At 50.1% G+C, this 23,023-nt stretch overlaps 8 protein-coding genes across 8 annotated transcripts; 2 read left to right on the top strand and 6 right to left on the bottom strand.

Moving 5' to 3' along the window:
• Positions 1-1,414: 1,414 nt before the first annotated feature.
• KEX1 (Cell death protease) lies at positions 1,415-3,324 on the bottom strand (the record flags this gene model as incomplete). Its single annotated transcript, XM_064849111.1, has 2 exons — positions 1,415-3,086; positions 3,140-3,324. The coding sequence occupies 2 exons, from the start codon at positions 3,322-3,324 to the stop codon at positions 1,415-1,417; spliced, it is 1,857 nt and encodes a 618-aa protein (XP_064704325.1).
• A 1,747-nt stretch (positions 3,325-5,071) lies between these two features.
• Positions 5,072-7,029, top strand: LTR84_005544 (uncharacterized protein; the record flags this gene model as incomplete). Its single annotated transcript, XM_064849112.1, has 6 exons — positions 5,072-5,234; positions 5,282-5,440; positions 5,501-5,614; positions 5,675-6,112; positions 6,169-6,255; positions 6,323-7,029. 6 exons carry the CDS (start codon positions 5,072-5,074, stop codon positions 7,027-7,029), a joined length of 1,668 nt encoding a protein of 555 aa, XP_064704326.1.
• Positions 7,030-8,252: 1,223 nt separating this feature from the next.
• On the bottom strand, positions 8,253-9,577 carry LTR84_005545 (uncharacterized protein; the record flags this gene model as incomplete). The annotated part of the gene is given in 2 exon segments (XM_064849113.1): positions 8,253-9,551; positions 9,569-9,577. The coding sequence occupies 2 exon segments, from the start codon at positions 9,575-9,577 to the stop codon at positions 8,253-8,255; spliced, it is 1,308 nt and encodes a 435-aa protein (XP_064704327.1).
• Positions 9,578-10,229: 652 nt separating this feature from the next.
• On the bottom strand, positions 10,230-11,216 carry LTR84_005546 (uncharacterized protein; the record flags this gene model as incomplete). The annotated part of the gene is made up of 2 exons (XM_064849114.1): positions 10,230-11,035; positions 11,090-11,216. 2 exons carry the CDS (start codon positions 11,214-11,216, stop codon positions 10,230-10,232), a joined length of 933 nt encoding a protein of 310 aa, XP_064704328.1.
• A 680-nt stretch (positions 11,217-11,896) lies between these two features.
• Positions 11,897-13,594, bottom strand: LTR84_005547 (uncharacterized protein; the record flags this gene model as incomplete). The annotated part of the gene is given in 5 exon segments (XM_064849115.1): positions 11,897-12,250; positions 12,312-12,628; positions 12,645-12,899; positions 12,951-13,472; positions 13,525-13,594. The coding sequence occupies 5 exon segments, from the start codon at positions 13,592-13,594 to the stop codon at positions 11,897-11,899; spliced, it is 1,518 nt and encodes a 505-aa protein (XP_064704329.1).
• Positions 13,595-14,303: 709 nt separating this feature from the next.
• Positions 14,304-14,978, top strand: LTR84_005548 (uncharacterized protein; the record flags this gene model as incomplete). Its single annotated transcript, XM_064849116.1, has 2 exons — positions 14,304-14,409; positions 14,632-14,978. 2 exons carry the CDS (start codon positions 14,304-14,306, stop codon positions 14,976-14,978), a joined length of 453 nt encoding a protein of 150 aa, XP_064704330.1.
• Positions 14,979-15,620: 642 nt separating this feature from the next.
• On the bottom strand, positions 15,621-17,861 carry LTR84_005549 (uncharacterized protein; the record flags this gene model as incomplete). The annotated part of the gene is made up of 1 exon (XM_064849117.1): positions 15,621-17,861. One exon carries the CDS (start codon positions 17,859-17,861, stop codon positions 15,621-15,623), a length of 2,241 nt encoding a protein of 746 aa, XP_064704331.1.
• Positions 17,862-18,584: 723 nt separating this feature from the next.
• LTR84_005550 (uncharacterized protein) lies at positions 18,585-21,971 on the bottom strand (the record flags this gene model as incomplete). The annotated part of the gene is made up of 1 exon (XM_064849118.1): positions 18,585-21,971. One exon carries the CDS (start codon positions 21,969-21,971, stop codon positions 18,585-18,587), a length of 3,387 nt encoding a protein of 1,128 aa, XP_064704332.1.
• Positions 21,972-23,023: the final 1,052 nt, after the last annotated feature.

Consider the following 23,023-nt stretch of genomic DNA (forward strand, 5'->3'; position numbering starts at 1 on the left):
GGGTCCCAAGATAGTCGACATTCTTGGATAACGACAAGAGCCAGGATCGTGCAGGAATGGGATGCAGCCCAAAGTCAGATGTGAACGGTTGAAAAAGCAGATGAGTGACAGATGTGGCGTAAAGGTCGAAAGATTTCTGGCTGTTTGGAGGAAAGCGCGCCAAATGTGTCTGGTCTGAGACTGGCACACATCAAAATGGAGAAGACAAGGATGAGGACATCTTGTTCTGGTGAACAGCGAGTTGAAAGGTGGAGTGGTTGGCATTTGACGTGGTACGGACTTGACACAACAGGTGGGATAGGAACGCCATGCCGGAAGGGAGAGAGGATGACGGTGAGGGACCAAAAAGTCCGGAACTCGAGAGCCCCAACCAACTAGGAGGCTGGCCATCCCCATCATCTCCAGTGATCTCCCTATCCGCCAGACCGTTGAAGGTGGTCCGCACGGATATCAAGGGACCAATTGGCACTCAATGAAGTCTGGGTATATACCGAGATTCCTTTGACAACAAGGAACAGTTGGCTGCAAAGTCACTGCCATCGCCGTCGAAGGTCATAAGGCTATGGAGCACCGTTGAACTCATGGTCTCCTTTCACTTCAGGTTTAATGTTGAGTAACAGTAACATCGGATGTATCCAGCATCATGTTTGCCAATCGTGTAACAACTCGCCAGAATTCTACTCCCACCCACATGTCAAGGGGTGGACTGAGGGCGGACTGGACCTCAGAGATGCGTGTTTGACGGGCTTTTGACAGGAGGGGTGGGTTTTCTTGCAGGCATGATTACGGAACACGGATGATTGTCGTGTTCACTGTTCACCCTCCACCACTTTCTCGGATCCCTGGTCCACCATCGGGCACTATTGGCAATGCGATCTCCTATTCGGGTTGATGATAAACTAACAGGCGAGTGACCCGCTATCAAAGCTGGGGAGTAGCCCGAGGCAGCTGTCAACTCTTCTTATATTTGCAGCTTTCGCAGCTCTAGGCGATTAACTACTGTGATATGTAATCTTTTTCGGTTGCCAAAGCCTCCACCAAGTGTGGCAATGGGTAGTGACGGAGAACGCTGTGGCTACATGATCCCAGATCGGGCTGCATCATCCTGAGATGGAGATCAAAGCGGGTACATTTAGCCGTTGGAACCGGTGATGCGCACCGAGTAGTCGAGCTTATTGCCATGCCACGCATGCCCTACAAACTCGAGGGCCTGCTTCAAAATGCTGGAGGCGCAAGCAACACATCGCTCGCTCGCATGTGACCATGCCACAGCCCTGGGACCCTCCCAAAATACTCCTTGTTCAGTTCAAACAAAGACCCCTCCTTTTTCAACACCTGATGGGCCATTGCTTGCCAAAGCATTCTATCGTGATTATCCTGGACGTCCTCGAATCGTCCTTTTCTGGTACCAATCTCATTGCTTTCCTTTGCCTCTGGTGTCCCCATCGTCTTCCTCACTGTCACTGGCCAGATCGTACCGATTGGACTCCATATCATGATGTCGCCGGTTTGAACTCAGATTGTCCAGTTCACTCTCATCAAAGTCTCCAGCTTCCACGTCCCGGCCTTTGGCCGAGTTCCCATTGACCAGAGGTACGCTGATATATCCGAGCCCACGTGACTTTCTCCTGCCTCGCCATACCCACCAGCCGAATAGTCCCGCTCCGATGAGAACCACTACCAAAGCAGCCTCGCCACTATGGTAGTAGGCTTTGTACTCTGCATCCTTCAGCTTTTGGGTCTGTTCTTCGACCGCGGCAGTACTGTTCGGATGGCCTCCAACACTGGTCTCGCTGCCTGCTTTCTCTCCATCAAGGCGACTATCAGCGGGTTGACCACCAATACTGGCAATGTCGACACCCATAAATCGATCGAGCATGTCCCGGCTCCGTCGTGGCCAATCAAAAGGCACCATGTGACTTGCATTGTAAAACAAAACATAGGTGAGGTTTCTTGCTTCTTGGTAGAAACCGGCCGATTCTCCTTCAAATTCCCAGTCTTGCTTCGGGGCCCAGACTCCTGGTGAGATCTCAAAGCCTGTGCCGCCCAACCATTTCATATTACCGATCATGTCCTCGGTTCCTTTATGATTACAGATCAGATCCTTTGCACCACTGAAGAGAAGAATAGGTACCCCAGCCTCGATGATTTCGGGAAGGAAGTGGATACTTGGTGTTGAGTGACTAGCTCTGAAGGAGGAAGAAACAGCGCCGGAGCATTCAGTCCATCCTGTTCGTTTGTCTTTATTGATATGAAGAGCATTGATCACATCTTCTTGTCGGAGATATGGAGTGACTGTATCCAGATCAGGAGGCCAAGCCATTCCGCAAGATGGCCAGTTGTCCTTCAATCGTACATCATACATGTTATAACATTTACCGTCGGCTTTGGTCGCATCAAGGATGTGGGACAAGACGCTTTCACACACGTTGACATCGACTTTATCGGCAACTCCGGGCTTGGCCAATTCGGCAAGACATTTGGCCTGCGCGGCCTCGACTCTTTGAGCTTCAGGGCTGCCGCCTTGGAGCAGACCCTCTTCGTACGCAAATGGCAGATAGGACTGGTATTGCTCGGATGGGGAAATCCATCCATTGCCGATCAATAGACCCTTGACGTTCCACGTCCGCTTTCCTTCAGCCTGTGCTTTTGTATTGCGATCCAGCAGGGTTTTGGCGATATATGGGATGTGTTGCCCGGCGTATGATTCGCCTGCGAAATAGATGTCATCGTTCTCATACTGAGGGAATAGGGCGAACCATTTCTCGAGGAATATCGTGAATTGATCTGCCATCTCTTGCAGTTCGCGCAAGTAACTGTCACCGTTGACATAACTGAAGCCTGTGCCAACTGGGTTGTCGACGAATAACAGGTTGGCAAACTCATCCCAGGAGCCTTCATTATATGCCAACTTTCCACCATCTCTTACTCGGTATGGGCCGAGTTCCATCAGAGCTCCGTCCATTGAGCTGCATCCTGGGCCGCCATTCAACCAGATTACAGTTCTCGATCGGTCGGCAATATGGCGGTTCTGATAGTGCCAGAAGAAGAGGTGACCGTTGTGTTCTGGGGTAATCTCAATATGCCTGGTCGCAGGGTCAGTCCAGTTGGAAGGGGCTATGGAGCACGCATCACATACCCGGCGTGCATCTTCAACAACGGCCCATCAGGCTGGCCGGGTAACGATGTCACATAGTAGTCGGCCGCAGTCTTCTCTGCGGCGGCTGGAACGGATAGGGCAAGTACAGCGGTCAGAGCCCAGGGTAACAACCGCGTCAGCCATGATGCTGATGCCTGGTTGTGTCTGGATCTTGACCGCGCCATTATAGAGGAAAGCCACCGAAGAGAGAAGTTGTTATCTCGCTATCTCTCAACCAACATTTCCACTTGTTCCGAGACTCCCAGGCGTGATGGATTGAAGACAAATGTGGTGATAAGGACGGGAGTATGCTCCAAGGGCGAGAGGAGGCGTGCGTGAGATGGCAGACGGGAGGCAGAAACAAGTGTATCGTGTAAAAGAGAGTATAGAAATAAGGAATGGAAGGAGTCGATTAAGAAAGGGACGTGGTCCAGAAGACGACTGCTCGGTAGAGGTGATGATAGACAGGGTGACTGATTAAAAAGGGCGTCTAAAGTTTTTGGCAGTTGGCAACTGAGGTCTTGGGATCGAGAGCCAGAGTTGGACCCATACGGAGTAATTCGCAACAGGCGTCTTTGACAGGATTGGCAATCAGCACGGAGTACCGAGGACGGAGGGGACTCCAGAATCGAGAGGACAAGTATCGCAGTGAGCCTGAGAAGGGGCTGTTCCGGGCAAACAACCTGGCCTCCAAGGGCTATTGATACCTAAACGCGATCGACTGTAACAAAAGGCGGGTACGAGGTGCAGCAGCCAGCGAGTCGGGTCCTGTCCCCTCAGAGCGGCACTGCATAGCCTAAGAAGCTCGCAACATTCCCTCAACCCGTGCCTAGTAGGTGCCCCTGTCTTTTGCCCCCATTATTGCGCTGGGCGCCCTCCTGACCAACAGGCGTTATTCGGTGGTAGTGGCCTTCAAGAAGAAGGTTTGCCGAGTCACTAACCGTGATCGGCTTGATCAACACATGGCGAACTAGACTGTTGAAACAGATAATGTCGAACAACTGAATCCCAACTTCATCGACATGAAAATTCCCTTGGATTCGAGATTCGGATCTCTTGGTTGCCGGAATCATTCGACCCCACAACTTTGTTTGGACTCCTGGTCTCTACCATCAAATGTATCGAATCTTTTTGTTGATCTAAAATCCGCCAGGTTGTGGTTCCCTCATTCCCGCGTATATCATTTCACTCGACTGGAGTTCACTACTCATCAGGAGTGTGAGACCTAATTTTGATCCAGATGAGCTCAGGTAGTCGAAGGCTCTCATTATGGCACGAACATTGCAGGAATGATGGACAGTGTCCCTGATCTCACGCTCAATCAACATGTAAGTGCCACATAATATGGCGTGGAGGAGGGAGGTCTTACCCTACTAGTCGGCGTTGAGATCATCAAGCACTGCCGATGGCAACGTCACTGGCACCCTCCAGACGCCAATATCAATGCACATTGCACTGCATTTCACAGCAGCTCACTTGGCCTCTGGCTTGAACAAGCAGCGTGGCGGCTGGGAATCTTCACTTCTCACCTCTCCTTTTGAAAATTGTCTTCACGAGTCTTCACTGCAACTACCAATCCCACGGCTGGGTTTTTGCTGCAACTTCTATTCACTATCAGTTACTTCACTACTCTCAATAGACCTCCCAGCCTCTCTCTCTCACTTTGAGTCTGGCAAACATGGATGACCTCAATTGCCATCGTGAAATGAAATCTTTTCCCCCACAGAGTTCCCCGTCTTCAATTCTATATCACAAATCTCCCACTGTTTTTACCGTCGCCAGCATTCCTCTCTGCATTGCTTCGTCAGAGATTCCCCAGGCATCATCCTACCTCCTTGTCCCTGACTCTCCGTATCATTTTGTCCCATTCCTCCTGTCTTCTCATATCAAATCTCAAAAACCACGCCTTCTTCCCCTTCAGTCCGAAGCAAAATGGCTTCCCATCACCGTAGTGGAAGTGGCACCCGCCTCTGGTATGCCAATTCCACTCGCACAAGCATCGGCCTCTGTGATGGTGCTGGAGTGAGAATCGTCAGTCCGCGCTCGTCCTTTGGACAGAGTGATTTAGACTGGTACCATCAAACCTCTGCAACCGGTAAGTGCATCAAGTTTTCCACCCGTTTCCTGCGCTGAGAAGACCAGGACAAAAGTTTCAAAGCCCCGGCTTTTCTGTCAAGCTTGGAGGCGATGCCAGAAGTCTCAGAGACTACCTCAACAAACCTTTGCCTGCGCTTCCCTCAAGCCCTCGCTCATACAGAAGTGTCACTTCTGCAAATGGCACCGCAAACAGCTTTCAAATCGGTAAGTGAGCCCTTATCCCAGAACCTCAGAGAGAGTGTGCAATTCTGACAATCCATCAAGCTACTCCCCAAGGTCAAGTTGCTCTCTACGATGTTCGCTCTTCCATGGAGTTGGACAATTCCTCAGCGGCTGAATTTGCCCTTGCCATGACTGGAGTTGATCTCGAAACCGACGGTAAGTTGAATATCTACTTTTCTTTCTTTCTTGCTTCATCGCTAACAATAATGTTTTAAGCTATTTTGGACAACCACTTTACTGCAAATGGCATCCACCTGGAAGGTCATTTGACTGTGAACCAACCTGAAGCGGCAGAGAGAGAAACGTTGACTGAAAAATTCTACGCTGGTACCAAAGCTGAGGAGGCCCCAGGCTTGTACTACGCTCCTATCATTGATGAGGCTTCTGGCTATGCCAATTACCGGGAGGGAATGGATGAATTTCCCGACATGTGGCAGCCCAGCAAGACCAAGATCACCAATCCCCGAAAGCAAGTCGAGGTTCTCATCTCTCCCAAGGCCATGGCCAAGCCTAAGCCCATTCTCAAGCCCAAGTCTCGCAGAGCAATGAAGAATGTCATACAAATGGTAGACGACGACTCGGCTGATCGTCTGTCTCGTATGATCTTGACTCCACCCGCCGACCAGCTCGCTTTTACAGACACGTTGATCAAGGGTATGTACAACTCTCTGCCGTTCGCCTCAATTATCTGCTGATATCTGCCCTTCAAGGCAACAAGCGGACTGCTCTGAATAAGCGGGCCGCTCCAGAGTCTTCACCTGTTGCAGCAACCCAATATTGGATCGAGGATGACGAAGGTAAGTGCCATTTGCCTTCCATAACTCTAGCAGTCTGCTCCCTTCAACTCGCTAACAAAACAAACAGATGATCTCTTGGACGTTCTTCCAAGCAAGAGACTTCGAGTCACAGAGCACACCGCTGACCAAGAGATCCCATATGCAAACGGCTTCCGGGCTGTTTCCGTTCACAGTGATGACTCCGACTACTCTGATTTTGACGAGAACTCGAAATCAGCCAAATCTGCTGCGTTTGGAATTCCCAGCCCGAAGCGCACCTCAGTGACTCTGACCAGTTATCCTGGCCAATTTCCCAGCTTCGAAGTCCCCTATCTCAAACGCAAACAGGAACGAAACATCCGTAGCGACAAAGTTTCAACTTTCCCCTTCGGCGATCCGTTCCATCCCAACAACATCTACACACACACCAACTTCATCCCTGACCCAAACGCCGACACTCTTGATTACACTCAGGAGATGATGGACCGCATGCCCACACGTACCATAGCATGGGAGCACGCAACCACCATGTCAAGCCGTGCCGCAAAAGTCCTGACTCGCACTCCATCAGAGGAGCACCTGCGTCGCGAGGCCCATCTTGAGTGTGCCGGTGCGCGTCTCGAAGGTGTCACTGTCGGCGAATATCGCTACTATCAGGGTCACATGAGTGTCGAGGAATATGTTGAAGCAAACATGTGTGTCTGCTGGGGTGCTTGCATCTGCAGCAAATTGTGCACACGATTTGGTGACGTGATTTGCCCCTGCAGCAAAGACATCTTGCTCCCTGAAGATTGAATGAAAGAAGAGAGAGGCTTTGCATGGAAATCGGAGTACTGGAGAGGTAATGGGTTGATGAAAGCAAAAGACCCCATAGCGTTATGGCGTTTTTATGAAAGGCAAATAATGATTGACGATGGGTTTTAGACCGTTGAGCAGGGTACATGGTTGGAAAAACCAAGGGTTCTGCCAGATATTGCACGGGGTCGGTTGCCCACTATTCATATCAGTCCACCAAGTCTGCAATCTTCAAAATTACGACATGAAATGCACCATGTTATGATATCGCATGTGGCATGAGGAGAAAGGGAAAACGTGACCTTTCATGAAGAGTCCTTACGACCAGGCAACCAGACCTGCACACACCGAGGGAGAAAAAAGGTCTTCTGAGCTCTGAGGACGAGCAACGAGAAAACGCGAACAAGAGATAGACAGAAAAAAACGAGAAAAGACATACCAGTGTGGAAAAAAAAAGGAAGTCGGGAAAAATGATTGCAGGAGCTCTCTCGAACTCGCACCGGAACTGATATGCCCGCCAGGCCAGGAGCAGATTACAGTCTACTTGATACCAAGATCAAGCTGGGCCAGTAATTGATCGACCAAAGGAATCGATTGGGATCACGCACAGTGAGAAAAGATAGTGATGATCAGAAGAAAAAAATAATCAGAAGAAGAAAAAAATCAAATTCAGTACGAATCGCTGAATGTTCAGCCGGCTATTGATGTTTCTGGAACCTGTAATGTGCATCCGACCAACTGTTGTGCTGAGGATGAATGATACCACGCCGTCATTTGTCGTGCAATCCAAAGACTATCGAACCAACCTTCCAAGCAGTCAATCAATCATCGCCTGGAAGGTTCGGTCCTATCTGCCTGTCCTGACTTTCTCATATCGACCTTTCCTTCTTCGAATTGTAAGACTTCTCTCTCTCCTTAGTCGCCTCTCCTCGTCACCGTCACCATCAACTCCCTCAGTTTCCCGAACCCGGTCTCCACACCACCAGAAACTTACGGCGGCCTGCATCATGTAAAACCACACCTTCCTTAGGCACTCGACCAAGCTGCCAGCGGGGAAAGGAAACTCTTGATAAGTTGTAGGGTCGTGGCTCCGCCAGCTAGAAGGAAAGGAAAGAGAAGTCAGTTTCCCTCTGCAGCGATATTTGAGCATTGCGTAAAAGACGTGAAAACACACCAGTGAAGTAGAAAAGAAAGTAAAATCCCACTTTTGGAAGGGGAAAGTCTCAATCGTCGAGGACAATCACATCGATCGACTTACCGCTGCGAGTTTCAGTTGAAGTATTTGTAGGTTGGGGAGGAGGAGTGACAGGGTTGAATGCCGGCTTGGACTCGTTGATCATTGACACGCTGTCGGATGGGAGGACATCGTGGGCGTTGAGCTTTGTCTGAAGTTGGAGTTCTGGGCCAGGAGAGATGGATGATTTGGACGAGGCGGAGGACTCAGAGGTCGAGTCCGAGGCGCCGTAGATTGTGAGAGCACTGCGAGTGGTGTTGGTTGCGGGCCGAGCAGCTGACTTGTTGGGAGTCTGGGTGATACCGTCCTTGTTGTTGCTGCTGGGCATAGAGTTGCCACCGTCCTTGCCGAAGGAGAGGATTGTGCCAGGCTTGAGGCTTTTGATGTCAATGTCACTGTCGCCCTCGGAGTCGGAGTCGGAGTCGGAGTCGGTTGGGGCTTCACTGAGAGGTGGTGATGAGGCTTCGATGCTGGGAAAAGGTCGATCACATGGACGAAGAATGGAGGACTTGGTCTTGGGGATGGCAGGTTTGCGGAATCCTGAATTGTTCTGCCTCTGTTTGGCCGGAATCCGGGGTCTTGCTGTCGATCTCTTTTTGGGGGCTGCCGTGCTCTTTTTACGACTGTATGAGGCCGATTTGGTGATGGTTCCACGAATCTGTCCCGATGTCTCCTTCTTGGCTCGTTTGGCAGTAGGCATGTTCAGATCGCTACGAGTACCCGACCGAGTCTCAGCGGCACCAACATCGAAGTCGTCATCGCTGCTGTCGTCAATCACTTGGGTAATCTCGGAGCGGCCGTCGTCGTTTGCACTTCCACAAAGAGCTGAAATGTCGTAGTTCAGCTTCTTGCCTCGAGTTTTGCGTTTATTGGCAAGTGAGCTTTGGGCAGAAGCAACAGAGTTGATCTTCTTGGTGATCTTTTCATCATTCCTGCTGTCGTTGTTGCCAGATGGAGCCTGGCGCTTCCCGGAATTCACAGCCGGAGTGACAGATGCTTGAGCCTTTGTAGCATTGCTTAAATTTGCAGCATCGCTGGAAGAAGAACCAGAGTCGTCATTGGCATCCTCTCCATTGTCATTGAGGACCTCTGGAGCCTTTCGTTTCTGAGGCACCGCGCCAAGGACAAAGGGGCGTTGGGTTTTGGCAGTAGCAAAACTTCTCTTGATGGATCCAGAGGTTGCAAGATCAGGGCTGATTGGGAGGATCTTCTCTCTCAATCTCATATATTTCATCCGAGCAGCGCCAGGAGTCGAACCAGTCGCAGCACCTAGCTTATTGAAATCGATCTAGCTCTGGTCAGTACAGTAATCATCGTCGAATTGGGTGAGGAAGCTTGCCTTTCCACCAGCTGCTTCAAGACACTTGTAGAGGAAAAGCAAGCCGTCGTCTTTGGAATTGGGAGCCATGGTTGTCGATGTCTGCGCGTGAGAGATTTGGTATTGATGTAAGAAGAAATGAACGAGTCAAAATGGATGAGAAGAGGAATGTTTGTTGACTGAAGAGGGATGGAAGAAAAGAAGATTGGAAGGGTGAAGAGGTTTATGTAGTGAGGTTTGTAGTTTGAGTAGATCCGCTCAGTACAGTGAATGTTTGATGGTGAATCTCAAGTGAGAATAAGTCGAACCAATATTTGAAATGACTTCATACAATTTGAACATGTGGTGGCCGCCGTGTTGATCGTGCTGGTACAACTGATCTGCTTAGATTCCTGAGGGTTGTTCTCTTCCAGCAGATCCGGAGATACACAGAAACGGTCTAACAGCGATGTCCGTTGGTTGACTTTTTGGGAGAAGGACAGTATTTTGATGGTGATGGTCAATTCGGCTATGACGTTGTGGGAGGCATTCAAAGACCAAGATTCAAAAAGCTCGCAAGCCTTTTGCCTACTTAACCTTGGAAGGTGTGTGACTTTTCTTCTTGGTCAGTGGACGGGATCAGGTTTGGTTAGAAGAAATCGTCTCGTCTCATGTATTCATCTCGACATCATTCATTTCACTGCCAAGTTGTTTCTTGGTTCCATAATCTCTGGTGAGGGCCTCGAGCAGTACTTCCTTCAAGACTGTCTGTGCACCGCGAGCAGCAGCAACAGCACTGTCCACCAACTCATCAAATCCTAGAACCCCTTCTGAACCTTGGGGGTCAATGGAGCCCGTAGACCAAATCTCGACTATCTCATCCCGAGATGACAAGACACCCACTAGACACATTGAAAGTAGTTCTTCATGCTCAGCAGCTGCAGGATCCAACACTCTGATCGGACTCGACTTTGGTCCAGGAATCATGGCACCTACTCCGGCAGCCAGTAAATCAAGACAATCGATCTTGGAATCAGCAATTGCTGCCATGGCGACATTGATGCATCCCGCAAGCACATTGAACAGAGCCACTCCTGTGATACGATCCCCAACTCCGTGATCTTGCTCGGCTTCAAGCACAGTGACCGAAACATCAATCCCACTCTTTGGCCATCTTTCTGGTATTATGGCTCCCTTAAGCGCATTTTCCAAATGCATTCCCAAGTCCTTCTCGGTGGAATCTCGAACGTAGCCTTGTCTGATACGTGTGGCGAATGGGGAGAATTTGACAGACGCTGAGAGTTGTAGATTTGGCGAAAACGAGGCAGTCCTAAGGAGCGGTTTTGGCCCATGGACGGCACACGATAACTTGATGGTGGAAGAAGCGGAGGATTTGTTTGCCTTTGCAGTCGGCGGGGATTCGAGTTCGAGATATGCTGAACCACTGGCCGATGGTATGAACCCTGTTTGAAGGACTAAAGACTGTTAGTCATGCCAGTACCTTCCCCAAACAGGACACGGGCACGTACAAATCTTGCGCAATTCATTTGGCTTTCTCAGTCGCTGAGGCTGCGGCGTGGATGCCCGTGAAGAAGGCGCAAAGACTGGGGTGCTGGTGTTGCCAGCTGGGCCATTGACCCGACGTCGGTCAGTCATGACATCTCAGTCAATGAATTAAAGAGTGGACGTCCCACTTGAGAAAGGACAAAAGCCGTTGGAAGAGAGACACAACGTAGTGGTACATCCAGAAATCCGGCCTCATACAATCGGCGCGTATGAGAAATTTCTCCACATCTTGGCGTTGGGGTCATCTGACAAGGCTCACGCTCAGCCTTGTCCTCCAGTTACTTCACGCCTGGGAGGTTAGGTTGCGAGCGATCCACTCCCTCTAATATCTAGATTCAAACTCCTCAGATTCAATCAACATTCACTGGCAACTGTGCTATCTAAATCACCATCAATATCTGCCGGTGTGGTGCAATGGCTAGCACGCTTCGTCAAAGACTGCCTCAGAGTCGAGATGGCGCCCTTGCGGGCTACTCAAGACAGATCGCGGCTAATACTGCGTAATCATGGGAGGACTTTGTCCACTGTCTCTGTTGGCTGATCACCAACCTGATTCAATCTGAAGAAACCTTAGTTCGATTCTGAGCGCCGGCAATCCAAACATCTTTTGTGGCTTTCTTGATCCGATCTGACAAAATATTTGAGGAGGTACCTCCTTTTTTTTTGCTTGAGTACAACTGCTTACTTTGTGCATGAGAGTGGACAGGTCGATTTATTTGTACAGAATTTAGTCGAGATCTATACGTTATCCGGCCCACCAGGGACACCAATCACGGTTGGGCTTTCTCAAATTGCACCATCTGGTTCGATTTATCGGAAAGCAAAACAACTTTCCTCATTTCCTCAAAGTCGATCAGTTTTCCGCTTTTGTCAAACCATTCAGGGCCGAGGCTTGTCTGATATCGGGAGTAGACCAATGCTAAAGTACGCCGTAATTGAGTCATGGCAATGTTCATGCCGATGCACATCCGGGGACCAGCGCCAAATGCGAAGAAATGGCGTCTCATGAGAGTATAAGCTGCTGAACTATGCGGGATATCCCACCTTTCAGGTCTCCAAACTTCCGGATCGGGGAATGCTGTCTCGTTGCGATGGATAGAGAAAGCTTGAGCACCAACTTGCGTCTGTGCAATGTCAGAACACCGGTAAATGGTAGGCTTCGCGAGGTCAAAAAAAAGAACTTACACCACCATGGATTGTTCCTTCATGAATCTCAATACTATGGTTCAGAGGTACAGTCCTCTCAAGAGAAACTGGCATGGGTGGATTCGTACGGAGCGTCTCCTTGATAATGCATTCGAGAAAGCCAACCTTCTTTGTTTGCTCCACGGTAATATTTGAGTCATTGCTGATGGCGTGTTCCCTGAGCTCAGTACGGAGGCGCTCTTGCCGAGAAAAGTTGGCTGGCTGTGATAGATGGAAGAGTATCGCTGAAAGGGCATCAGCGGTCGTGGAAAATCCTGAAGTCCGTGTCAGCCCACCCTCGTTGTACACTTCCAAGGCTTCATGGATATTTACCTGCAGTGAAATGATCAAGAGAGTCACTTAGGATGTAATTTTCATCTGGAATGGCCTGGGATTTTCCAAAACGCTGGTAATGAGCTGAAAGCTTCTCCACGTGGCTTTCGAGCTGGTGACCCTCTGGCGATGTCTGTTTAAGGTGACAATCCTGCATGGCTTCTCTTGCGGTCCACTTGAGTTTTGAATTACCAGGGAGAGATTCGTCGAATGATTTTTGCATCAAGCCAATTCTTCGTAGAATGACTGATAGACCTATTGCAAATAAGAATTGGGTATTCTTCGATCATTGCAAGAAATACTTACGCGGAAACAGAAAAATGATTAAGGTTGCCAGACACATAAACCTTTTGTCAATCCATATCAGATCTTTCTCAAATACTTGTCGGTTGCGTTCATGATGAAGGAGACGAAGGGAGTGCTTGGGTCCATATATAATGCTACTCATGATATCACACCCCAAATATCGGAACAAGAGATAGATGTCGATTGATCTCTCCTGAGTCACGTGGGTGTCTATGTACTGAGTGAAGTCTTCAAGAGCAGATTTAAAGACACGTTGCACATCACTGGACTCGATAGATCGGACGGCGTATAGGTTCCTCATGGGTTGTCTTCTTTGCTGATGAAGATTTCCATCGACGGTCGAAAACATATTCTCAGAGCCGTAGTTGTGCATAAGAAGTAAAGGGGGACGGTCGAGGCGTCGATTCATGGCGAAAATCTCATGAAAACCAGCATGATTGTTGACAGAGATCTGTTTAGGTGATATCTGCACAACTGGTCCGTAGGTTCGATGCAGTTGATCGATGACCTTCTCTCGATTACCTGGCGCAGTATGAGTCTGTAAGCTCTTCCATGATGTGATGTTGTGATATACCACTCAGCTCGTGCCATATGAGCCACCATCCAGTCCATCTGGCAAGCACTGGTCCAGGAAAACGAGTCATTCCTGGGCTGCGGTCTGTGCCATTTCACACTCTCCGTTTTTGCTTACCATCTTACTCAAGAAACAAAGACTGAAAGTCCTTGCTTGAGCTTGAAGCCTGACTTTTATATCAGTGGAGGACGAAGGAAATCATCGTGGGACGGTATCCCAATCCTGGTGAAGCCCAGTCGACTTCCAACAAAATAGTCAAGTTTACTCGATCGTATTCGTAATAATGGAGAACATGAGCCTACCTTGACAAAGCCAAAGTCATGCTGGTCAACTGAACGCCAAACACGGAGGCGAGCAGGGTCGTCTGAGGGCCAATCCCTTGTTACCGAAGGCTGCACCTCATACTCAGGATACTAGGAGCGTGGGATTCACAATCAGGATAGCTGATACGACTAGACTCCTGTGGTTGTCCGCCCGAGGATTGGAGCTCTTGATGGTCTCCAATCGTTACCTACCTAAGGTAGGAGTTGATGTTTGGCATGCAAACTTGCCAAGAACAAACCTCAGCCTTCAGAGGGTCAAAACTCCGCCGTAGTTCCAAATCGCCAAAAAGTCCGCAGGCCAAACTTTTGACTGAGGTCACAAGAGCTACATACACGGAGAACAGAGTCCATTCCATCGCCAACGGATAGCCATCTCACATCGGTTGCTACATCTGGCTACCAGTTCCTTCAATTTGAACCCATTGATAAAGCTTTCCGGGAAACACATCAGCCAAAATGGTCAAGCTAGAAGAACTCGAAGATGAACATTTCATCAACAGACCGGTGGGATCCAAGGACGACGTATTGCTCGCCGATGATGATGAGGACTATACAGACACAGGTATGTATCAAACCCTAACAAGTCATCCTGAAGCGATAGGATTTCTTCCATCTGAGCGCATCGATCGATGAAAACTATCCGTCGCATATCCCTCAACGACATTGCAAAGCGATGGTCAGGAGATCAATCATGCATCAAAGACGTCCATCCCATATAGCCTATCTCATCAACCCTTCCCAACCTCCATTCCAAACCACGTAGACTAACCAATCGAAACCCCAGACTCGGAAATCTCGTCAGCATCCGACCTCGACACCCTGAGCAACGACGAAACGCTCTACGAACGGCTCAGCGCACTCCGCGACATCGTGCCGCCGAACACACGGGCGAAGATCTCATCTGTGTCGAGCTCGATCGTGTCCGCGACCAGCACCACCATCGCGTACTCAGGCAAAGGCCTGTGGGTGCTCGCGACGAGTATCCTGCTGCTGGGCATCCCCTACGCCCTGGCCCTCGGCGAGGAACAGCAGTATATCGAGGAGGAGAGACAGCGCGCGCTGATGCAGGAGGGCGCTCAGGGCATGATCCAGCAGGGCGGTGGTGAGGGTGAAGCGAAGCCTGCTTTGTAAGTGAGGCTTTCTTCGCCTAGACAATTGGGTGAGAGGGTGCGAAAGTACTTTCTATCCACGGTGGGTGACCAAGATGGCGAGATCTTTTTGTACATTACGGCATGTGGGCTAGACAGGCATAGGAAACAATAACTGGGGAAATCACGCTTCTCGAGGGAAAATAATGAAACGAAGCTCGGAGCATGCATTCTGTCCTGTGTGGAGTGTATTTATTGTAAGAGGTATACTGGCAGCAGAACGGATAGCGTCACAAGCTTTCTCTATGTATGTGGATGAATATTCTCATCTCTGACGTCTGCTGGATCCTGGAAAAGAAAGAAAAGAAATTCCGACTCAACCTGAGCATATGCTGATTCCAAAATGCATGCAGCCTGTTCAAGCTCTGCTGTGGTGTCGTAAACTTGCAAAAATGCCCTGCTTCGAACTCGATGTTGAACTTCTCTTCAACTGCCGCAAAATCCCGCAGAGCATCGTCACCCATTCCAATCTCTAGCACCGAGCCGGTCAGAATTCGTCGGTCACTCAAATGCGTCTCTTGACTAACTCTCCCTCCTGTAATAATTGAACAAAGCAGATGAAAGGGTAGGAAATAGGGTTCGTGATTCACGAATTCTGCTATGCCCTCAGTGCCTAGTCAGCTCCCTAATCCGACTCCGACGGCGCCCTCGTAACGCGATAGCGATCTTTGTCCCACTCCCTCCTAACGCCATCCACCGTCGACCGAATGGCACCAATCCTGCCCTTCGACCTGCCTCCTTTGCGATCAAAATCCTCCATCCCCAATCTCGCGTCATTAAGATTATTCTCGAAATCCGCCCAGAGGTCCGCGATCATGCCCGTCTCCTGCATGCTATCGACGATATTCTCGGCCTCTTTTTCGCGTTTCTTCTTGTTGAGTTTCTCGCGTGCGAGGATCGCGTCGGACGACAGCACGCCTTGTTCTTCGAGATAACCTAAAAGATTGGCGTTGAGGTGGTATTTCCAGTGTGTTAGTTTATGGCCCATGTCTGCGTTTGCGGCGCAGAAGCGTCCGAGGTAGAAGCGATGCGTTGCGCTGGGGAGAGAATGGCCTTCTTCGTCACGGTCGAAGTCGTTGTGGTCAGACTCCTCCCCTTCGTCATCCGAGTGATCAAGAGGTTCCAGTGTTTTCTTGTAGTACGGCTGGCCGGAGAAGACGAACTCGTAACGCGCAGGGTGTTTGGTTCTGTTACAAGCGTCACAATTTCGTTCATTTTCTTCGTCTGTTCCTCCCATGATAGAGACTTTCATATTTGGTCGTGCTAGAATCGCGCGCTTGAATTCAGTGCCCCATGCTGCAGAGATCAGTCTGCTGCCAGCTTGTGCCTTGACCTGATCATCGATCCGGTTGAAGGCTAGATCGTAGAGTTCGTCTTGGCGTGAGAAAGCTGGGGCGATTTTATTCTTGACCAACCATTCGATGATGTGGATGAAGAGCTCCCGAGGCTTCGCGGAGGCGAAGGAGGTGAATTGGAGTGGGATAGCTGAGTTTGGTCGCCCGTGCCTTCCTACAGTGTCCTCGACCACAAAATCATCTTCGTCTTCCTCCTGTAGTTGGACTTGATTATCCTCAATATCAGTGTCAGTAGAGGAATGGACGGACCCTTCCCGGTCATCGGAATCTGGATGTCCAATAAGACCAAGGTCCAAATCTTGCATCTCTTCGTCCTCATCGTCAGAATCAACCACGCGAGGGACTTTCTCCCCTGCGCGGCGCCGCCTTAAGAGCTCAAGGTGTTCCTTTGCTTGATCCCGTTGGGTCGTGACGGGGCCGCCCCTGGTTCGGGTCTTAGGAGCACTGAGTTCGTTATCAGAGTCCTGCAAATTTTGCAAGTCGTCCTCAAGCTCATCTTGTTCTTGTCGTCTTCTGCGCTGACTGTCTTTCTTCAGTTTTCTCGCCGACGCATGTTTATCAGACTTCTCGATTCGCTTTGCTGGTGGTATCTCGTCTTCATCAGAGGTAACATATTCAACGTCTTCATCCTCGACCACAAAGTCATCTCGGGTATTCTTCTTTCGAATCTTGGGGACCCAAGCCTCTGGAACCTCATCATCAGAGATGTATTGTATTTCATCGTCATTGACAATGAAGGGATCCTTGGCCACGCCAGACCGCCGTCTCCGAGGCGCCTGTGTCGCCAAAATCTTATCATCATCATCGCTCGTCTCAGCAGAACCAAGATCAGAGAGATGCAAAGAACCACGTGCAGAAGGGGATGGAATCTCCACAGAGTCAAGTGTCTGCACTGAAGGAGAACGACCTAAGCGCGTGGGTGGTGATGACCGCTGCTGTTGTTTCTGTCGTAGACGTGTAGCTCGTTTTGCGAGAGGCGAGCTGCGCGCTGGAGTAGCGAAGGTCGCCATGTCTTCGAGAGTCGGTAGGGGAGAAGATCGGGAAACAAGTCTGCTTGACCGTCGTGGTGGCGGAGAACTTTTCAAGGGTGCGGGCATATCCCTGCCATCAAACATCTTCCTCCTCTTGTGCGCAGGAGAGACAAGATCATCATCACCTTCGGAGTCTTCTGCCAAATCACTCCCCGCAACTTTAGCTTGTTGTTCACCGCGGACTTCGATTTCATCTTGATCTTCGACCCCACCATTTCGATCTCTCTCCAAGACCTGCGACGACGGCTCAGGCGTTGGCAACGAGAACTCCTCACCCGGCAGATCTTGATCCTGAATTTGCGCATGCCTTTCCGCCGTGGCACGAGCATTCACTTTCGCTCCGCCATACCGCACCGCAGCCAACCTGCCCTGCACGGAGGGACTGTAGCTCTGCTTAGCCGGCGACGAGGAAGACAGGGGCGAGAATTGGAGAGTAGTCTGTCGCGCCTTGCTGCGCGCTGACCGCCGCAGGATGGCCATGCATGCGGGTTTGGAGATCGAATGTTTGAGGTGGTTTGGAAGGTCGGGTGGTGAGTTAGGTGGATGTTGAGGGAGAAGGGTGAACTGGTTTAAAGATAGTTGAAGGAAAATGTCAGACAGAGAGAGTGAGAGAGAGAGAGAGAGAAGTGAAGGGCAGATCTGTCGATCATATCATTAGAAAAGTGACTTCTCTGTTACATAGGTTTGTCTATCCCATTGTATGTGAGGATAAATAAGGTTGTGTAATGGGGAGTTTGCTGATATGAGTGCTGGGAATGACGTCTTGCCGAACTCGAACGCGTCTTTTAAAGTGGCAATTCATTAAGACGCGTCGGTGGAAAAACGTCAGCCCACTGTCGCTTAATTGGGATACATATAGGGAGGTCCCACTGTCACTTAAATACTGGTAACGAGTGCCGAGTCCCGAGTATGCATGGCCTTATGAGAATCTCGCAATCTTCGTAGGTGAGAAATTATTGATACTCTTTGGACGCTTTAAAATGAAAGCAGTAGGTATTCATATCAACACAGAGCTATCATAAATATACTCTTCGCTCATGGTAGCTCAATTCAACATGTCTCGAGACAGCAATGGCCCCTAGTTGATCGTAGAATCAGACGTTTAAACAAAGCACAAAACCGCTGCTATACACCAATGTGGCATATTAAGAAACCCAAATCATCCACCAAACATCTCTTCTCTCTCATACAATCAAACCATACTCATGATCCTGCCGATGCCGCTGCAGACTTGGCAGCCTTATTCTTGTTGAACATCCCTCTCAACTTGCGAGCAGCGCCCACAATTGGATCGCCAGCATAGATGTCTTCTTCCTCCTTCTTGACCTCTACCGGCTGCTCTTGCTGCCTCTCTCTGCCCTTCTCACCGCCCCATTGAATTCGAGCTCTTGGTTGCGATGGACCCTCTTGACCGGGTTCAGGAACTGCCGCTGCATGACTTCGCGGTCGATCATCATCGTCACTTTCGCTGGACCCATCATCTCCACCAATACCCAAGGCAGCCAATCGTCGACGTTTTTCCGCAGCTGTCTCTCCCTGATTCCCATTATCATCGTCTTCGTTGGACTGAATAGTCTCCAACTGGCGTCTTCGCGCAGCTGCAGCTGTCTGGCCTTGTGCGTGTTTGGCAAGACTAGTTCGAACATTATGGGTTGGAATATCAGGTGTTTCATCCTCGTCGCTTTCTTCTTCCAGTGTCGAAGTGCGATCGTTGCTGGTTAGCCGGTGAGGCCGAGGTCTTCTACTGACACTGAAATAGTCATCTGCATTTGTTGGACTGTTGCTGCGAGGTCTTGGGGCATCGTGTGATCCGGGTACTTGCAATGTTGAACCTGTTTTGGATCCTGCAGAGCGAGCACCAGGTCGTTGATTTTCAGTTGCCTTTTTCACCTCGCGCTTCAACTCTTCAGGAGCATCACTTTGATCTACCTCATGCATTCTGCTTTTTGCGTCCATTTGCTGCATTTGTTTGATAAAGTCTGCAGTCGAAAGGCGTCGCCCCGATCCAAGGGCGATGGTACCCGGTGCATCCCGTGTCTTTTTCTGGAGACCGGTCAAGCCGTACTGCTCACTCCTGGATATAATCATCCTGAGGCCATCATCTGTCAGGCCATCTGGCCCGTTGCGGTTAGGGATATTCTTTGTAGTTGTGTCCGCTTCTGCGGTACCATCAGTCTCTCCTTCGACGGTAGTATTGGCAGGTTCCGCTCCAACCGCCTGTTTACCGAGACCAACCCAAGTGCTCATCCGCCGAAGTCCCTCACGATATTGTTGTCTGGACCCACCTCCTTCAGAAGGAATAGTGTAAGACTTGATAACCTCGCCATCTTCATCCTCGACAATAATGGTGTTTCCGAACTGATACGCGTGTGCAGGACCCCTCTTTCTTTCGGGTTTCCTGGGCTGCTCTGAGCTTTCCGCTTCGTCTTCCTTCTTCCGGCCGAAGCCCTTCCACTGATCGAACCGGCTTTTGAGGGTTTTCGTTGGCTGTTCAAGGGCGGTCTCAATCTCCTCTTCTATCTCTGAGCCTTCGTCTTTGGGGTGTGGCTCGCCCTTGTGCTTGGTATATTCGCCACTGGTGTCCTTCCTGAGACGATTCCGCGCCTTTTCAATCCTCTGAGCTTTTTGTTCCTCGGTCATATTGGAGGTATCGACAGTGTCAATGACATTGCCCTCCTCATCCTCAATAACAAGTTCATCACCTTCTTGGTACGCCTCGATATCAACATCCTGACCATCGGGCAATGAGGATTCTGATCTCCGTCTGCGTCGTGAACCTCGTTTCCGATCACGATCAGCGTCCGTCTCCTCGGGGCCAGGTGATGAGGTTGAGGAATCACCCAGTCGGTCTTGACGAGATTCTGGCGATGGTTCTTCAGACTTCTCGAATAAAGTGTCAGAACCCGATTCTTGTGTCGAAAGAGCTGGTTCAGACCGTCTCGCCGGTGCGATCGCGCTCTGACTGATGGGTCCACCAAGACGGATATCAGACTCCTTGTCGCGTCTACGGCGTCTGCGAGCCCGTCCATGACTCGACGAGCGTGGTGCTGGTTTATTTTCGTACTCATCCTCACGTTGGCGGCGGAGGTGTAGCTTTGGAATACCAATAGGAGGCAACTCGCCGGGCGGGACGTCCAATTTTTCGTCGACATCGGATTCGACAGACATGCGTGACATTGACCTCGACTGTGAGCTTATCCTTGGCAATCGGTTCATCCAAGCGGAACCCTTTTCGTTGTCTTGGGTATAGGAAAGTGTAATGGTCAGAGTGTTGATACGCTTTCCCAATGTGAACACGGCGATGGACGACCCATGAACGAGAATTGACGAGATGACGAGAAATGTTGTTATCGGCCAGACCAAGTAGATCAAGTCATAATCCTTTGAACCCGGTTCTGGGAGGACGGCCAGTGGCTCAGTCGAATCTGTTTCAAGCTCCGCACGAGCAAGAATGGCGACGAAGATCGCACCGACTCCGATGGGTCCAAAATGACCAGCAAACAAAGCTTCTCGCCAATTCCTGACATCCGGTATAAAGGGCTTCAATGCCAACATGACCGGGATGCGTCGGAAGAAAATGACAAATACCGCAATAACGACCAGCCTCCAGGGGACCATCCCATGTTCGGGTGCGTTGAATTGATCCCAGGGAATTATGGTACCGAAGTAGACAAAGTAAGCCAAGTTGATGAGCAAGTCAATAACATTGGAAACATGAGACTCCTCTGTCTTTTCAGTGAACCATCCATCATTGGAGAAACCAACTCCGGCGGCGAAGCCTATGAGGAGGTCGTCCATGCCAAGCAGACTGCCGGAACCTGCACAAAACAAAGCCAGGACAAAATAGAACACGAGGAAGCTTTCACGATCGATCAAGCCTTTTCGTTCTGCCCATTTGATGGCATGGCGACCAATATAGCCGATCATGACGCCGAAAAATGCACCAAATATACATTCGTACAGAATGGTGAAGCACACCCAGTGATACACCACCTCTTTGGCACCAAGGTCATATCTCAGGAGATATAGAGACAAATATATGAATGGAAAAGCCATGCCATCGTTGCAACCGGATTCAGCGGATAACAAATCTCGAAGATGTTTCGGAACACGCTTGGCGAACTTTCCCTTTCCGACAACTGAAGAGGCCAAGACAGGATCAGTGGCTGTGACGCAAGCAGCACAAACCAGCGCCTCCAACCAAGTCAGAGGTTCAATCATCCACCATATGAAGAGGCTGGTGATGAGCCAGCCAAAAGTCATGACTGGGACGAGTAGGAAGACAACCGATTTCCAGTGTCGTTCCATGTAGGCTTTTGGCAACTCGACGCCGACGGCAAAGCATTGTACCACGAGTACTATGCGAGAGAACTCGAGCGTGATTTGATCGGTATTGCCCCAGGTCAAGGGGTTAATTAGATTGGCGGCATGAGGTCCGAAGATGACACCACATATGGTCGCCACCGTAGCTTCTCCAATGTACAGTTTCTCCTTAATAAAGAGGGAGCATAGCATGAAAATGCTGGTGAAGCCGCCGAGAATGATGTATACCAAATGCGGCTTGTTTATAGACAAATGATCCCAAGCCATCTTGAACAGATTCCTCGAATATCGAACGAAATGGACAAAGTCCTCCTCCCAGGGTTGAGGTGGTGATCGTAAGTTGTGGCCAGCTCCGGGTTTGGTGACAGACTCCTCCGTATTATGTATGTATTAGACAATATCTATTATCCTCTGGCCACTTGTGGGCAGTGTGTGTTTTTCTTTCCCGGATTCTGTTTGATTATCCCCAATCGCTCAGTGCTCGGTGGTGTAGATCGCAATACGGGACCCGATGCATTCAGGTCGAGATGAGTCCGAGTTTTTGATGGAATGGTTCAAAGGCTTGCTTCGACCCTCAAGATCTCGAGCTTGCTATGGGAGAAGCGCAGGTTGACAAGTAGTGCGAAAGCCTACAAGATGGTGCGAAGGGAAGGGAGAGAAAAGATAAAGCAGGACAGCCAGCAGAGGCCCGCTGAAAAAAGGGTGGGGCCCGATGACACCGAGCTGGCAGGAAGTCAGATACCAAGAGTCCAAGAGAGATCAAGGCGGTTCGAAGCCCAGACTGGGCTGACTTGATCGTGACAAGTCGACTTAGCAATGGAGCTTGTGGCCTCAAAAGAGGAGCAAAGATGAGTATGCCAAGTTGCAACGAAAGCACGTTGCAAACAGAATTTGGGCATTTGATGCTGGGCAGCGTAAGTGGTGGAGTATTGGGGGTGAATCAGTGACAGGATTGGAGGTGTCAAGTGGAGGCGGCGTGGTGCGAAGCGGATAGATATCCCTGCGCAGCAAGACGAGGGAGAGCAGTTCTGAGGATGCGAGCCAACCACAGAGGACGCCCGCCGCCGATGCCAGCCAGGGCCCAGGAGGCCGCCACCCTCAACACAGATTTGCACCTGGGACTCGGCTTCTGGCCTGGCACGACAAGAATATTTCGGAGCGGATCCTGAAATAGAGTCGGATATCTGGCTTCTGATCCAAGTCAATCGCGTCGGGAGACCCAGGATAGTACTGTAAGTACGGGGAGATTCGGAAGCCAACCGATGTTCTGAAGAGAAAGGGGGAGATTCAACAAAGATGCGTCTTGTTATCACATCGTT

The sequence above is a fragment of the Exophiala bonariae genome, assembly GCF_035927105.1.
Source record: "Exophiala bonariae strain CCFEE 5792 chromosome Unknown scaffold_20, whole genome shotgun sequence".
NCBI classification, from domain to species: Eukaryota; Fungi; Ascomycota; class Eurotiomycetes; order Chaetothyriales; family Herpotrichiellaceae; genus Exophiala; species Exophiala bonariae.